At 42.8% G+C, this 14,952-nt stretch overlaps 1 protein-coding gene across 1 annotated transcript; it reads right to left on the minus strand.

Annotated features, from left to right (window-relative positions):
- Positions 1–267: 267 nt before the first annotated feature.
- Positions 268–14,097, minus strand: slc8a4a (solute carrier family 8 member 4a). The gene is made up of 9 exons (XM_085936602.1): positions 13,392–14,097; positions 12,417–12,487; positions 9,134–10,509; positions 8,538–9,055; positions 4,489–4,595; positions 4,126–4,244; positions 3,831–3,930; positions 2,791–3,063; positions 268–1,595 (listed from the first exon to the last, which is right to left on the minus strand). Exons 3-9 carry the CDS (start codon positions 10,454–10,456, stop codon positions 1,216–1,218), a joined length of 2,820 nt encoding a protein of 939 aa, XP_085792728.1. The 5' UTR covers positions 10,457–10,509; positions 12,417–12,487; positions 13,392–14,097; the 3' UTR covers positions 268–1,215.
- Between the last annotated feature and the right edge of the window lie 855 nt (positions 14,098–14,952).

Below are 14,952 nucleotides of genomic sequence, written 5' to 3' on the forward strand. Positions count from 1 at the left end.
AAAAATTTGTTCTTTGGGTATTGACACATGAAATAGACGCACAATTTGTCTTTGTGCGACGGGCCGTATCTGGCCCCCGTGCCTTAGGTTTGATACCTAGTGTAAATTAACAGAAAATACTTAAAGAAATTGATTTGGAAGGGGGCATATGCTTATGATTTTTTGCCCATCCTTTGCCCAAGTGTATAGGACCTAGAGAGAAATTCTGATTACACGCTTTCATAATGACTTTGTAAATGAAGACAATAAGGCTTCTTACATTATAAATCACCGACATTTATTTCCATTTTTATACATTAAACATGCGTATCAATATATTGAAATTTCACACTTCTACTGAAATTATTCCGTAAATATGGCTTTACAAATTAAACAAATAACACTCAGGTTTGTACAGTTCATCATTTGATATGGCACGTCATCTCAAACAGCAAACCAGTTCAATGATTGTGCTTATACTCGATGCAAAAGTGGACTTTTGCTTTTTTTTTTTTTAAACTGTGCTTTTCTAAAAGTGATTCTAGCGAATGGTCACAGTGTCAGTATGATCGATAAGAAATATAACAAATGTCACTGAACGTTTGTGGAACTATGATAAGATGCCTTTCACCAATTGGTTCACACATACGCACAAATGTAAACACGCTCAAATTGTTAACACAATTTAAAGCAGGCACTCTGCCCTATGTCATTAATTGCAATTATTTGTTTAAATCAAATGTATTTCAACTGACTATCCTAAACGTGACACTAGTGACGCGTATTGAAAATAAATACTACTGAGATTCACACCACAGGAGCACATCAACACATCATTGTTCAAACAATACGTACTCTACTTTAAAATAGATTTCCAAGAAACTCTGACGCGTGCAGGAAACATTAGTCTTTCACAAAATCCGCACCCACAATGTCCATCTATTACAATGAAAATTGAATGTAAAGCTCAAGTCATAAATACCAATGCACACACGTACAATTAGTTTTCCCTCTGTGATGTTTTTGAATGAATTTGATCGAAAAGTCATATACCATAAAAATGTAAAAACTCAACTCTTTCTAAGGTTACAGGATTACAGGAAGCAATAATGCAAGGTCGGCTCAGCAAAATAAGGATTACAGTACTGGATTTACAGAGAGAGAAAAAAATACTTCGGTGGCAGAGGGAACATTTGTAAACATTTGTGAAAAGAAAAAAAAACACATTGGGCTGTTTTAGAAGCCAGGCACGTAGCAGTAGGCCTCCAACGAGGACAGCAGGATGTAAATGAACCACATGGAAAGGAAGAGGAAGAAGGTGAGGAGCTTGGCTGTCCGTGGGCCCCCGAGCTCTCCGCCCGATATGCCGGGACGGCGGCGGTAGAGCAGCACCGCCACGCACAGCAGCGCCATGATGGTGAAGAGGGTGACAGAAAAGGCCAAGGAACCCGGCTGAACTTTGAAACTTTTGCCTTTGGACTTCCAGTAAACAGAGGCGATGGTCCACGCCACCCCGATGCCCAGGAACACGTTGACGGCGTTGCTGCCGGTCACGTTCCCGATGGATGCGTCGGCATATTGGTCCTGGATGGCGGCCACTTTACTGGCAAATGTGTCTGGAACACAAGATGGGATGTGAGAGGATTTTGAAAAAGAAGTTTCCGCTTCATCGGACTCTGAACAGGATACCCGATTTTGACTTACACAAAGCTGAACCATGAAGGGAACGATTTAATTGCTTGATCGTTAATCAAGTGTGAATTGCACAGTCAAGATTTTTTTTTTTTTGAGCTCCCTGTCATAAAATGTGTTGTTCAGCAAGGCTAAACGACCTAACTCTGAAAATATTGTTCTAAAATAATGGACTATTATATAATCTGAAGGGCACTCTACCCCGAAAGGCTGATGGCGCTTCTCTCCATCGCTAAGTTTCATAAACCTCGCCCACACATGCAAAAAAAAAAAAGCACATTGTGACAGAAGATCTGTGCGTAAATCCTGAGCACTCAGCACTTGCTCTAACTGTGAAAAAAAAATGATAAAACATAATGGCCAGTTCTTAAGAAGAGGCCTCTTGCTGTTTATTGACACTGCAAGTATAACTCAAGCTAAGCAACAATTATTTAGAAACAGTGAAGCAACACATGTAGACAGACACACCGCTCCCTTGAACACTTTTTTTTATCCTCTGTAAAAAAAAATAAAAATAAAATAAAAATAACTGCTTCTTTCATATTGGCTTACTGAGTCAGTTGTTCCCTGGTGTGTGTATGTGTTACAACGCCCCCTGGTGGGCACACCAGAAGGAACAGATGATTCCATTTATTTCACTGAGGAAATATGCTGAGTGTTTTGAATTATGTGTGGTCATGTAATAAATGAAACTCACAAGTCAAGGTACTACTGTAGCTCCTAAACTCATTTGAACCAAGTCCCTTTTTTTTATATACAGTCAATAATGGATAGGATCAGCGAATAGGTGAGTTTGCAAATGCCGACGTCATGTTTAAAATCACACAATGTTGCAGTCTCGCTGAGTGCATAAAGATGTTCTTTGATTCTCTCCATCAAGAAACATTTATGGGGGGGGGGGAGTAGTCACCTTATTTCCCCACCCACCCAAAGCAACTTGAGAGACAGCCAAACTAATCAAAGTTTGATGCACAATGACTCAGCACAGAGGCAAGTTCTTATATACAGACAAGCGTGTTAAGACAAAGAGCTAGGCAAAGGTTACAAAGTTCTCCCCCAAACAGCTGCTGCTGCTGCACTCAAGAGCGACCATCAGACATAACAACATCAGACACTCACCTGGGACAGACGTGCCCAGAGCCACAAACACCACGGCGGTGACTGAGTCCTTCAGCCCCACCGTGCACCCAAAATGAGAGGCCAGGTCCCCGGTCACGGCTGTCAGGACGCCAATTAAGGAGATGGACACAAAGAAGCAGGCCCAGCCGTTCCAGTACTCGGTGGGTGGGACGAACGCAAAGAGCACTTTCCAGAAAACGGTCAGAAAATGCATTATGTAATCAAAGCAGGAGGGCAAACGCTCTTCGCCGCTTTCTTCCTCGTCGTCATCACCTAGGGAAAAGGAGGAAAAGAACGGATGAAGGGCTAAAACACATACCTGAAATATTATATCATCGTTTTTGCCGATGGGAAAGCGTAGCATTTTAGTCATCTGGTTAGTTTGCGGAGGTGTAGCATTAAATAAAGCAATGATTGTGTGAGAGGGCTTCGAATAAAAGCAGGAAATGTTCTTTTTATTTATAAACTCTGCACGCAATCGGAAGTGAACTCAGGGAGAAAAAAAAAAAGTGAAAAGAGCATGTTAAGGAGAAAATGAAACGTCAAGCACGCAAGTCTATATTTTTTTTTTTAGCGCTTATGTTATGCGCACGACTGCCGATGCTAAAAGGTCATAAAATCCAAAGAACGCTGCCCGAAAGGATGAGATTAAAAAAAAAAAAAAAAGTTCACCACAGTGCAAACATTGCCATAAATATTTGATGGCCATTAATTGTAGAGAGTTGGCGGGTTCTGTTTTTAATGATGGGCCTCATGCATTTTTAATCAACTGTCTGTCTGGATTAAGAAAAAAAAAGCCAGAGATGAGTTGTAGTAAGGTAAAAAGTTTAAAAATAGCATTTACATAGCATGGGTCAGAGTGGGGATGAAAAAAAAAATTGTTATCAAATTGATTCGTGGCAAAGTGAAGCATTTAGGATGCTGGGGACGGACGGCGCACAAAATGGCTGCTTAGCAGCAGCAAGTGGCGGACAAAATCAAGCTCACGGCGATATCGACTTTCCGCAGGCTGACTGGCACTGAGACGGTTGAAGACTCACCTGCGCTGACAGTGACGGCACTAACAAACTGTTCCCTCCAGCTGCTGCTCCCCACCACCAAAGCCAGGTTAGTCTTTTTAATCAGCTTGTCCACCGTGCTCTGCAAAAACCACAAAAGATCACAGCTCCATTGAATGAAGCCAATGTAATTGATTCCACGCCATTATCCTGTTGTCATTTTTTTTATGAAATAAAATGGAAAAAAATGAAATAAAATCAAATATAACAGAATAAAACAAAAATGAAATAAAATGAAATAAAATAATGCAACCTGAAAGGCACTATGAGGAATTACCTTAAATTCATAGGACTCCTCAATGACCACTTCCATGCTTGTATGTTCCCCCAGACAAGGGCAGCCCATCTTGGCCACATCTTCAGGCCCTACCGGCGTCTTGTTATCATTATTATCTCCTGCAAATGTGAATAAGTGTCAGTCTGGTTACCTAGCTCGCCCTGCACTAGCGCTAATGAGGCAGATAATGACTCACAGGTCCCATTTTAGACCTTGACCGTGTCTAATGTGCGAGTTAAATCGTAAAGACATCATACCTACGTGGCCAACATTTCAAACGAAAAAGCACCTTCCCACACGAGTCAATCAGGTGTGATACAAAAAGGGAGAATTCGTCAGCGTGTTGGATGTGTCACTCCTCACCGTGTCTCTGTCCCACTTCCAGTAAAATGGGCTCCTCCAAAATAATCATAAAAGTCTTGTTCTTCTCATACTCCTCATCGTCGATAATCTTCACGTTCAGCATCTTCCTGAAAGGTCAAAAAGAACCAAGTTGAATTATTTCAGAAATTGCAAGCATCTGGACGAGACAAATGTATTTGTTGGCTGGCTGCCCGAAAAACAGGAGGCTTCCAATGCCAGCTTTAAGTTTAAAATCCAAATACAAGCATTTGTAGTCAGAAGCGGTGTAGCCAAACGGCAGACAGCCCACACAGTGAATCACCGAGAGCTGTTCGACAGTAAGCGAAGATAGCAGCTCGCCAGTTCAACAAAATGCCGTTAAAAATCTTTGATGAAAAACAAAAAACATTGAGAAAAATAACAACAAGACCATTTCTCTTATCAATCAAGATTCCTGTCGTGTCCTATTTATTTTTACGCATTTGTGAACTGAAACTGAATCTCATGTAATCATTCAATAACCTTTCAATTTAATTCAGCAAACTGTTTTGAAAATAATAAATGACGGACAGGAGTTTTGGACTTTCTTTCGTGTGTGCGCTTTTACTTTATGTAGCTATGGCCTAAAATTCACCTTTTCCCTCATCACAAAGGTCAAATATTCTTTTCAGTGATTCCTTTTCCCTCATCACAAAGGTCAAATATTCTTTTCAGTGATTACCAAGTCCAAATTTCATGAAAATCCATTTATGATAATCATTGTGAGGATAAACGGTTAAGAAAATGAATGGATAATAATATGCTCATGTTTCACCGTAAATCCACAAGGGGGCAGACTTATTCATCACCATACAGTGGAGTCAATGATTTCAGATACTTTTCGGGGAAAATGAAAAAAAAAGCCTTTCAAGGCACATTAAAACAAACCCTTAAGACATCTCCTGCTAGGCTACACGACTATTTGAAGTTTCATTCGTGAAGCCGCACTGTCAAACTGTGACCGAGATTGCATATTTTTCTCAAGTCGCTCGCTCGCTTCCTTCTCCTTCTCCTTCTCTTTCTCCTTTCTCTCTTTGCACCTCCCTAATGATATGTGGGTGGTTGTCTATTTCTGTCCACACATATACATACGCCCAGGATGCAGCAAGACGCAAGAAGCGCCTTTTGCTCACAGAAGAAAAGCAGATTTACAATGACATGTCAAGTCGGGGGAGAGGAACTCAGGTGCATTCTTTTGAGGACCATGCGGAATCTACTCATGTTAGTAGAAGACAGTTGAGTGACGTGAATCAACTCGTTTGTCATAAGATAAACAGGAAGAAACTGTTGGTTCTCATTTCCATATCAAAGAATGTCACACCCACAAAAAAAAAAAAGTTGAATGAATGAAATAATGAATTGGATCGCACTCGATCAGCGTATGCAAATGTGAAGGGACAAGTGAAATGCTGGAACGATTCCTTGAATGCTCAAATTCAAGAGGCGTTCAGGGTGTCACTGAAAGCTGACATGAGCTTTAGAGATGATTTTTTTTTTTTTTTGCAGTCCTGTGGGTCACAGCGAACTCTCTTTGCAGAGCTTCTTGTCAGATCCCATCAAGACCGGAAGGACATAGTACTTAGGACTGGATCTGTTGACAGTTGGTCAAAAGCTCAAACTCATTTTATTGGACACTTTGAAAAAAAAAGTTTCTTTCTTTCCAAAAAATGACGACTGTCACGCTTGCATCGTATCAACTGGCTTGGAACATTGCACGGGCTAAAAAGACATACAATGAAGGGAAGTTCGTTTAAAAAAAAAAAAAAAAAAGAATGGTATCAGACATCCAACAAAAAAGAATTGCTACAAGTGGAAACAAGCCAGATTTGAAGAGGATTAATCGTTCAAGGCAAGGAATGCCAGAAGTCGCACGAAGCAACATGCATAGTAAGTGAAAAAAAAAAAATCTTTTTGTTTGTGGACTTTGTTGAACTGAGAGTTTGTTCATTGTGGTGTTAATTGGCCACCCTTGGTGAATTACCTGATAAAAATATTGGAAAAGAAAAATTGGTCCAGTTTAAGTTTTTTTTTTTAATAACTGCACTCTACCTCTTGAGGTGAGTGTGAATGAAGACAACTTTTTTTTCTGTTGAAGATGAGCAAACACACAGAATAGCTCAAAGGGATCAAGAGAGTGCGTCGGTGCTGAAAATGAACACTAAAGCGGCAGCACCAAGACATAGCTTTCTCATATCCACGGGCAATATTAGGATCTTGACACATTTGGGATTGAGTCGGCAAATCAATCATTCAGAGTATAAATAAACCCAGACGCAAGGCACTGAGCTTCTTCCTGTTATATTGTCCTCTCACAACATTACATTAAAAAAAAAAAACGGAATTTTTAAAGCTTAACATCAGTGTTTTTCGAAAACAGCTTTTCAATTTTACAACCAGATGCTTCTTGTTGTATTTATTAGCTTGGTAACTCTTCCGGGAGCTCATGAACTTTTTTTTTTTTTATTATTATTGTTCATCTTAACTAAAGAAGTCCTTGAATTACCATATGTGCTTTTTTTTTTTCTTGAATGTGTTGGGTTTTTTTTTAGCAATGATTTGAAAGTGCTTGAAATATATCAGCATGAGTGTAGCGTGTTGCTTTTTATCCACATGTCACAAAGTTGGCAATGTTATTGATCGGAAACAACATTAAGCCAGAGGAGTTAAGAACGCCGGCTATTGATTTACCTTTCCACAAGTGTTCTCTCTTCCACTCACTCACTCACTCACAGAGCTTTTTATTTTAGCTTATGTAACTGGCCCTGTTATCCACTTTAGCCTCAACTGGTGTGTTGCGGCACACGTAGCGAGGCGCTAAAAAAAAAACGGATGCACAAAGACAAAGCTTCAAATCATAATAGCCAAATCCTTGATGTGGTTCAGGAGCTTGCAGAACTGTTCATTTCTTAATTCAACTGGAGTTAAAATGCTTTTTTTGTGACCAAAAAAAAAAAGATTCTTGTCAAGTGTGACACATATGTTGGACGGATTCATTTGGATGGGTGAGAGCGTGCCGTTGCGCTTGAAGGATGAACATTATGAGCAACCAGTGCAGCAGAAAAAGGAGGACACACAGTACTGCTCGCTCCTTGGCCATCTTATTAGGTACACCTGATTGTTGATGTCGTACGGCCAGTAGCAACATATGAAATCGGGCTTTTTCCATCTTCTCGGAAGCTGAAAGAAATCATTTTGTTGTTGTTGTTGTTGTTGCCTTCTAAGCAAAGACGTGTTGTGGTAATAATCTAATGAACGCTAAGCATCGTCCGGCCCTCCAACGCAAATCAAAATGTTCCTTGGTTGTACACTACTGGCTCATTAAGCCCAGCTCCTGCAGCATGAGAAGATCATTAGGGAACCCCCGTGAATCTCGTTCAACTTGCTGTAATTGCTCCGTAAAATCTTTTTTTTCCCTTGGAGTAACATTCAGGATGATGCAGCTTTTATGAAATTTTCGATAGAGTAACAACATTGAAAATTCCAAAATGCACCAGCAATGTCGGAGAAGGAGAAAAATGGGGAGATGCGAGTTCTCTGTGTATTCTTCACCTGCCGAGTTGTTTTTTTTGTTTTTTTTCTCCTTCCCCTCCCTTCCTCCCTCCCTCGGTGCGCTCAGCCGACCCACACAATACTCCCACTCACTAACCCTGCAATCCTGCTTGCACAGACACATTTATTTGACACGTTTTAGTCAGTGTTTCTCCCGCTGTGGAAATGCTACTCTTAATCATTTCATAGCAGAAAGCAAACATTTGGCATCTGCTTCCATCAGCTCCGTAAATTTGCTGATTTAAAATCATCTCGTAAGCGCACTTTAATGGCTGCTTTCCTTTTCTGTGTTCATCCTGCTTTTTTTTTTTTTGGTGATTTCAGCTCGGAAGTCACTAATGTGATCAAAATGCTGTCAACTGACTTGCCGATGACATCATTGATGTCAAAGATGCTACGCTATCATCGATATTCGCTGACAAGCGGCGGTTCATAAATCAATCATGGCGACGAAGAGTCGTAAAATAGATTTGATCACTCACATGGTCTCATCGTTCTGAAACTCCAGCTTGCCGGAGACTTCTTCGTAGTCCTCGCCAGCCTTGGCCGTGCCCTCCACGGTGTGGTAAGGCACAGCCACTTTGCCCCTGGCGCCGGACGTCCGGTGAACTTTGACCTGCATGTTTCCCACGCTCTCGCTGACCCTGGTGGACTTGCTCTCGAAGGTAAAGATGCCGGCGTGATCGTCGTCGTAGATGGTGACCGTCGCGGTGTCGGCGTTACCCAGCGCGGCTTTGGGCGGGATGTGTGAGGAAATGCCCGCCATGCTGTTGCTGGAGGAGATGGAACGGGGATCCAAGATGGAGACCTCAGCTCGGTGCACGATGCGGGGGTTGCTGAGGCGCACGTAGAAGTGTTCGTCTTCTTCAAAAATGTCATCGTCGATCACGCCCACGGTGAACTCTTTGGTGGTCTCGCCGGGCTTGAAGACCAAAGTGCCCTCGGCGAACTCGTAGTCTGATCCGGCGTTGGCGGTGCCGTCTTCTGTGCGGTAGTCAACCTATTGAGGAGAAAACAGAAGCGTCGATTGACCTTCTAGTGGCTGGACTCTGAAATGATTCATTCTTTTTTTCCTCACCTTCACCGTGCAGCCGGCTTCTCCTCCGTGCCGGCCGACCGAGAGCTTTAAGGAGCCGCAGTTCTCAAAGCACTGGTAATGGGAGGGGTCAAACTGCAGGTAGATGGTGTTGGGGTCTTCTTCTTGTCCACTGGCCTCATGACAGCTCACCACCTTCCTGGCTTGGTCGGCAGCGTGCTTTTTCAGAATGTTCCCGGCACCGATCATCATCCGCGTGGCTTGGATACGGTAGAAGGCTCGGCTCTTCTGTTGTTGGACCAAGACTTGGTAGTTGGCCATTTCGATCAGCTGCTCCATATCCTTCTCCGGATGCCTCTGCTTGAGGTCCTTCAGAGTGCGAGCCATATCTCTTCTCGCTTCCTCTTCTTGGTCCTGCTCGGGATTCATCCCTCCGCCTTCCTCCACCCCCTCCAGCATCCCATCCAGAGCCTCTTTGGGGTGTCCGTGGGAGTTGACCCCTTGTCCGTCCATCTCCAAGTCGGGTTTGGTAAACATGGCTTCCCCTTCCGTTTCGATGATAATGCCTCGAGTCTTGTCGGCACGGTAGCGTTTGTTGACGTACTTGTAGAAGAGCAGACGGCGATCGGCGATCCAAGCTTGCAGCACGCAGAGCGGGAAGAAGAGAAAAGTGAGGACCGCCTCCCAAACCTCCACCTCGCCGGGGGAGAAAACCGACAGGATGAGGTACAGCCAGATGTAGGCGAAAATGCTCCAGGCGCCAGTGACGAAGAAAACCCTCAGGTGCTTGATTTTGCGGGTCTCGTTTTCTGGCACCACGTAAACGCAGATGGCTATTATGATGAACATGTTGAAGGCGGCGCTGCCCACGATGGTGCTCGGTCCCAGTGAGCCCGATTCAAAATTATGCCCCACCACCTCGATGACGGACAAAAGGATTTCGGGCGCCGACGACCCTAAAGCCATCAAGGTCAAGTTGGACACGGTCTCGTTCCAAATGCGTACGGTTGTGGTGGTGGTCTCGCCGTTGGGCTTCTTGATGGTGATTTCTTTTTCCTGAGAGGTGATGACCTCGATGGATGACATGAAGCGATCGGCGATGATGGACATGCCCAGGAACATGTAGATGAGAGCCGCAAAGTAAACGATAGCTCGAGCCACTTTATCACCCACCACGGGGTTCTGAGGATTCCACATGGGTAGCACCACACCATCAGAGCAGTTATCTTCACTGGTGCAGTTGCCCCGTGAGCTTCCGGGATCTTCGTGACCGGAGCTGCCTCGAGATACGTGGGTGACTCCCGGGAGCAGCAGGAGTAGGACCGAGATGTAGACGCAAGACGGGGTCCGCTTTTGCAGAAACATGGCCGCCGTTTACTCTTCTCAATTTAATTCACGTGAATGTTGATAGGAAACCTCTGCAAGAAGAAAAAGGGCAAAGATACATTTGGATGGAGAATGAAGATTGTAATTCCAGCGCTCCTCGTCAAATAAAAGCACTCGGGCTCTTTTTGTATGCAAACGACGTGGGATCCGATAGCTGGGAAAAGCAGAAGTATTGGCGAGTATTAATCGTTGAGTCATTGGTGTTGGCCTGCCCCGCTCCCACACAATAGCATCATTTTGCGCGAAAAAGAACGTTCACCTTTGCACCCGCATTACGAAAAGGAAAAGTGACTCAGGCCGTAATGCCGCGTCGAGTTGGATGGGATGCCAAAAATAAACCTCGGCTATAGAAGAAGACTGCGGATGTGATTGTGAACACGCCTTGGCTGTTTGCCCATAAAGACGCAGATCTGAGCTATTTTCATTTTTTTACAAAGATATTTCTGTTTCCACTCCTTTCATAACGATTTTGGAAAGATTTATGTGTCATTTAATGCATTTTTTAAGACCTTAGTAACCTAATTTTATGGCTTTGCTGTGCCACCATTTTAAAACTATAAATACACCGCTGAATGAGAACATTTCAGCCTTGGGGGGGGGAATTGGCTCCGAACAAACATAATTGTACTAGATTATGTGTTTGGGAAAAAAAAAAAAAAAAAAAAAGTCTTTGACGGGCGTCTTTACGAAAGCCATTTAAAGAACATCTGAGGGAAAAGTTCTTCACGGTGTATTTCTTAGCAGCCATTTGAAGAGCTCGGGTGAATAATTCAGAGTGGAGAGCCCGTGGAAGTCGGAGGCTCCACATCAGCGTCAATATGAACACTGAGCGAAAACAGCACACGGGGGAAGGTGTAATCTGATGCGCCTGATCAAAATTTTAAGACCGTTTCAAAAATAGGTTGGCTGCTTACATCACAACGTTTAACGTGCTCATTGACATGCAGCGAGGGAAACGCTTGCAAATCTTCACTCTGACCTACCAGCTCACGGTCACCGTGAAGGTGAAGCCGAGACAGCCGTGTTGGGTTTTTTTTTTTGGGTTTTTTTCTGAGACACCTCCGATAGATGAGAAACAGATTGTGCAGGAGCAGCAACATGACCGTTATCGCACTGTTGCTCAGATGGTGTAACGCATCAGCCCCACGGACAGCGACTCTTGACAAACGCCTGAGGATGTCTTCCAGCGTGTCATCTCGACTCTTGGAAAATCCCATAATGCTTCAAAGGCTTTCAGATTAATCATCCTGAAGACCAAACAAGAAGGGATGCTCCTTTTAGAAAGGAACTCAGCCCTGCCAATTGAAGTATGGGACTTTTGTTATTACACTAATCTGATCAAATTGAATGCAATTGCTTCCGCACAAATGTTGAGTGGGTGCTGTTTCTATGGAAATAGGAAGATTACCAAGTGGTAAGATTACGGGAGGAGAAATGTTTCTCTTGTTTAGCCCACCTTTGCCAACGTCGAGTACAATGACATATTTCAGGTGTTGACTTGGTTGCATGGATGATCATAATACTTTTTCTCAACTCGAGAGTCTGTCCAAAGAGCATTTATTTATTCTTTTTTTTTTATTATTGATTTAAATGTTTATTTCTTTATTAATTAAGGCCTACACATAGTATGTAATGGCTTCAATTTAAATTGTTTACATATGCCAAAGATCTACTCAATTCTTATGAATGATTAAATACTTGATTAGATAATTACTATCATTATTTTTAGGTCTCATTTGTTGTTTATGATCATAAACACCACTGTTTAAGGAATTTCATGTGAGCCAATTACAGTAAAAATCCAACGTGGCAAAAAAGGATGTAAGATGCAGCAGTTACTCAACACGTTATTGGGCAAACACTGGAAATTGTCAGAAAAAAAAAGAAAAAAAAACATGAATTGTCTATATTTAACATCTCCAAAAACATTGGGACTCACCTTGCAAGTTGTTGAGTGCGCTCGGTGTTTGAAGGAGAAAGCGTCAGAAGTGGAAAGTACTTTGCATTTCTCTGTACAGGAAGGAAAAAAAAAAAGCATTTAGATCAAATGTCTCTCAACACTATCAAAGCAGATAAGAGGGCTTCCCCGTGAAAGCATTTTCAAATCATGTTTAGAAAGAAACACCCAATGGACTGCACTCGAGAAAATTCAGAGAGAGAAAAAAAAAAAAGGCTGAAATCTAACTAAGACAACATGGCAATTGCAGGGAAAGAAAAGTCGATTATTCGCAGCAGGCTGTGCGTGAGGGACTAATTGACGACTCCATTTGATTTGCACAGCACAGCAGCGCCAGCAGCGCCAGCATCCACATGTGCTCCCAGAAATCGCCAAAGAGCTTGCTTATTGCTCTCCTTGCCTGCAGATGAGCAGACGAGGCAGCCGGAGTGGCGTCCACGCAGCAAGATTCGATGTTGCCCGTTTGCGCCCGAGCGTGTTGGAATTCCTTCTATGTCAAACTTGACACCTCCGGGTTACTTCTTATGGCAATAAATGTTTGTCCTTTTTTTTTTTTTTTTTTTAAGAACAGACTTACAACACACGTTCACTCACCCGCAGCTCGAATGTTGGTGCGTAAAATATGAGCGACTCTTTTCCCTTTAGCCTCCGCGGAATGAGTCACAAATCCTCCTAAAGTGCCGTTTTAGGAAGAGTTGGGTTTTTTTTTTAATCCGACAAATGTACGGAGTGGTTGATCAAATAAAAAACGAGGGGAGAAAAAGGGGTAACGCAGGCAGCGGTGCACACATGAGAAAAGGCGTGAATGGATGGATGGATGGATGACTGGTGATGGAGCGCGAGGTAAGGACCAGGGCAAGATGGATAACGAGCGAGCTGCTGCTGCTGAGGAGTGTGCGGTGCCGAAAAGCGAATAAATAAATAAATAAATAAATAAATACAAGTGGAGAGTCTTACTCTTGCGGTGGGCATGCAGCCTTGGCACCAGAGGAGAGGAGAGGAGCGAGAAGGAGGAAAAGCAGTAACACTGCAGTGGAGACAAGGGAGGAGACGACACGCGCTCGATTTGGACCTTCTCACTGCGCATCAGGAGTCCACGGCGAACGACTCTTTTACTCCGATTTGTTTGACATCATCACTCATCGCTCAGCGGCACCCGTCACCTGTTGTCGCCTAGAACAGCCACACAAAAAAAAGACAAACTCGCTGGCCACTTTATTAGGCACACCTGAGATAGTCTTGTAAGATTCTCTATGAGAGGTTCAGAAGTCTTCCTTTGGAATAAAAAAAAAATAAATAAATAATAATGCAAAGCGACACTGTCATCGGCACGTACGCCGGAACCGGTTGTGGGTTGCAGTTGTGTGAAATTGCACTGCATCGTGCTGTGCAGATCTGGTTCTCATGAAATGATCATCTCATTATGGTAAATGAGAAAATCTTCGAAACAATAGCTGCATGATGCAGTGCAGTTGTTTGTACATTGCACAAACAGTGTCCAGTGAGCCTGCTGCAGGTGGACTTTGGATGTTCTTAAGATAATTAGGATGATGGCATCCCTCATTTTGCGCTCGCTATGAGCTGTTCCCTTTAATAACGCTCAAAAAAAGGAGCCTTGTTGTTTTAAGTGGAATAGTATTATTTAATCATGAGCAATGACAGCGAAGAGGCAAAGCATGGCGGGATGAGTTTGTCATTCTTCCTGTTTGAGCTTATTCAGGGGGTCACCGGACAGAGCAAATCAGTTTTGAATATCAACAAAATTGTAGATAAAATGACAAGTGCGTTTGTTATTGATTCACTTGCCTGTTATTTAGTGGAAATAAGTGTCTTTGGTTCTCTGGATCACTTTGCCAACCAGTCCTGGGTGAAGTCTGCCTTTGTCCAAAGTCCGCTGAGATAGACTCCATGAGCTCACCATGACCCTTTAGTTGAAAAATGACATCATCGTTCAATTTAGCCAGAAGTTATATACTTTTTTTTTTTTCTCCTCTATGCGAAAATGTGCAAAAGATCTTCTGCGATACAGATTTGTTGTCTCTGGGCTCAATAAGCAGGCAGACAGGTGCTTCACTTTATTTGAAAATGGCAAGAAAACATCACTTCTTTTTTTCACAAGTACAAAGAAATGATTTAGTTCTGCTTGAATGAAAAATTCAAGAGCTAAAGAACGAGAGATTAAAATACAAATGAGCACCAATTCGAATGCATTGGTGACAATGAGGAATTTTTACCTTGAATCTGTGATGCAAGTACATTGTTTTGAAATCTCGCACTTTTGTTTCTTAGCTTTAGGGACTGTCGCTAAGGTCTCAGGGAAGACCATCCTCTTAGCTTTGATGATGTGACATCATCTTAAGAGGTGTGATAATGAAGCTTAGTGACTTGGAAATGATGTACTGAGCATATTTGTCATCCAAATGCTGACATCATCCAAAAGAAGCTTGCTTCTAATGCTTTAAGAACTTCAGGTCCTGTCTGGAGTTACACGTCATTCACTGCCAGCCCTGATCTTTGA

Source organism: Syngnathus leptorhynchus, chromosome 17 (genome assembly GCF_054491065.1).
Source record: "Syngnathus leptorhynchus isolate UIUO chromosome 17, UIUO_Slep, whole genome shotgun sequence".
Classification (NCBI taxonomy): domain Eukaryota; kingdom Metazoa; phylum Chordata; class Actinopteri; order Syngnathiformes; family Syngnathidae; genus Syngnathus; species Syngnathus leptorhynchus.

Bases quoted from the DNA above. Each gene is read 5' to 3' on its own strand.
- slc8a4a (XM_085936602.1), bottom strand. From the start codon at position 10,456: ATGTTTCTGCAAAAGCGGACCCCGTCTTGCGTCTACATCTCGGTCCTA. The intron at 9,056-9,133 runs GTGAGGAAAAAA...TCTCCTCAATAG, and splicing joins AAGCCGGCTGCACGGTGAAG to GTTGACTACCGCACAGAAGA. The intron at 3,931-4,125 runs GTAATTCCTCAT...TGGTTTTTGCAG, and splicing joins AGGAGTCCTATGAATTTAAG to AGCACGGTGGACAAGCTGAT.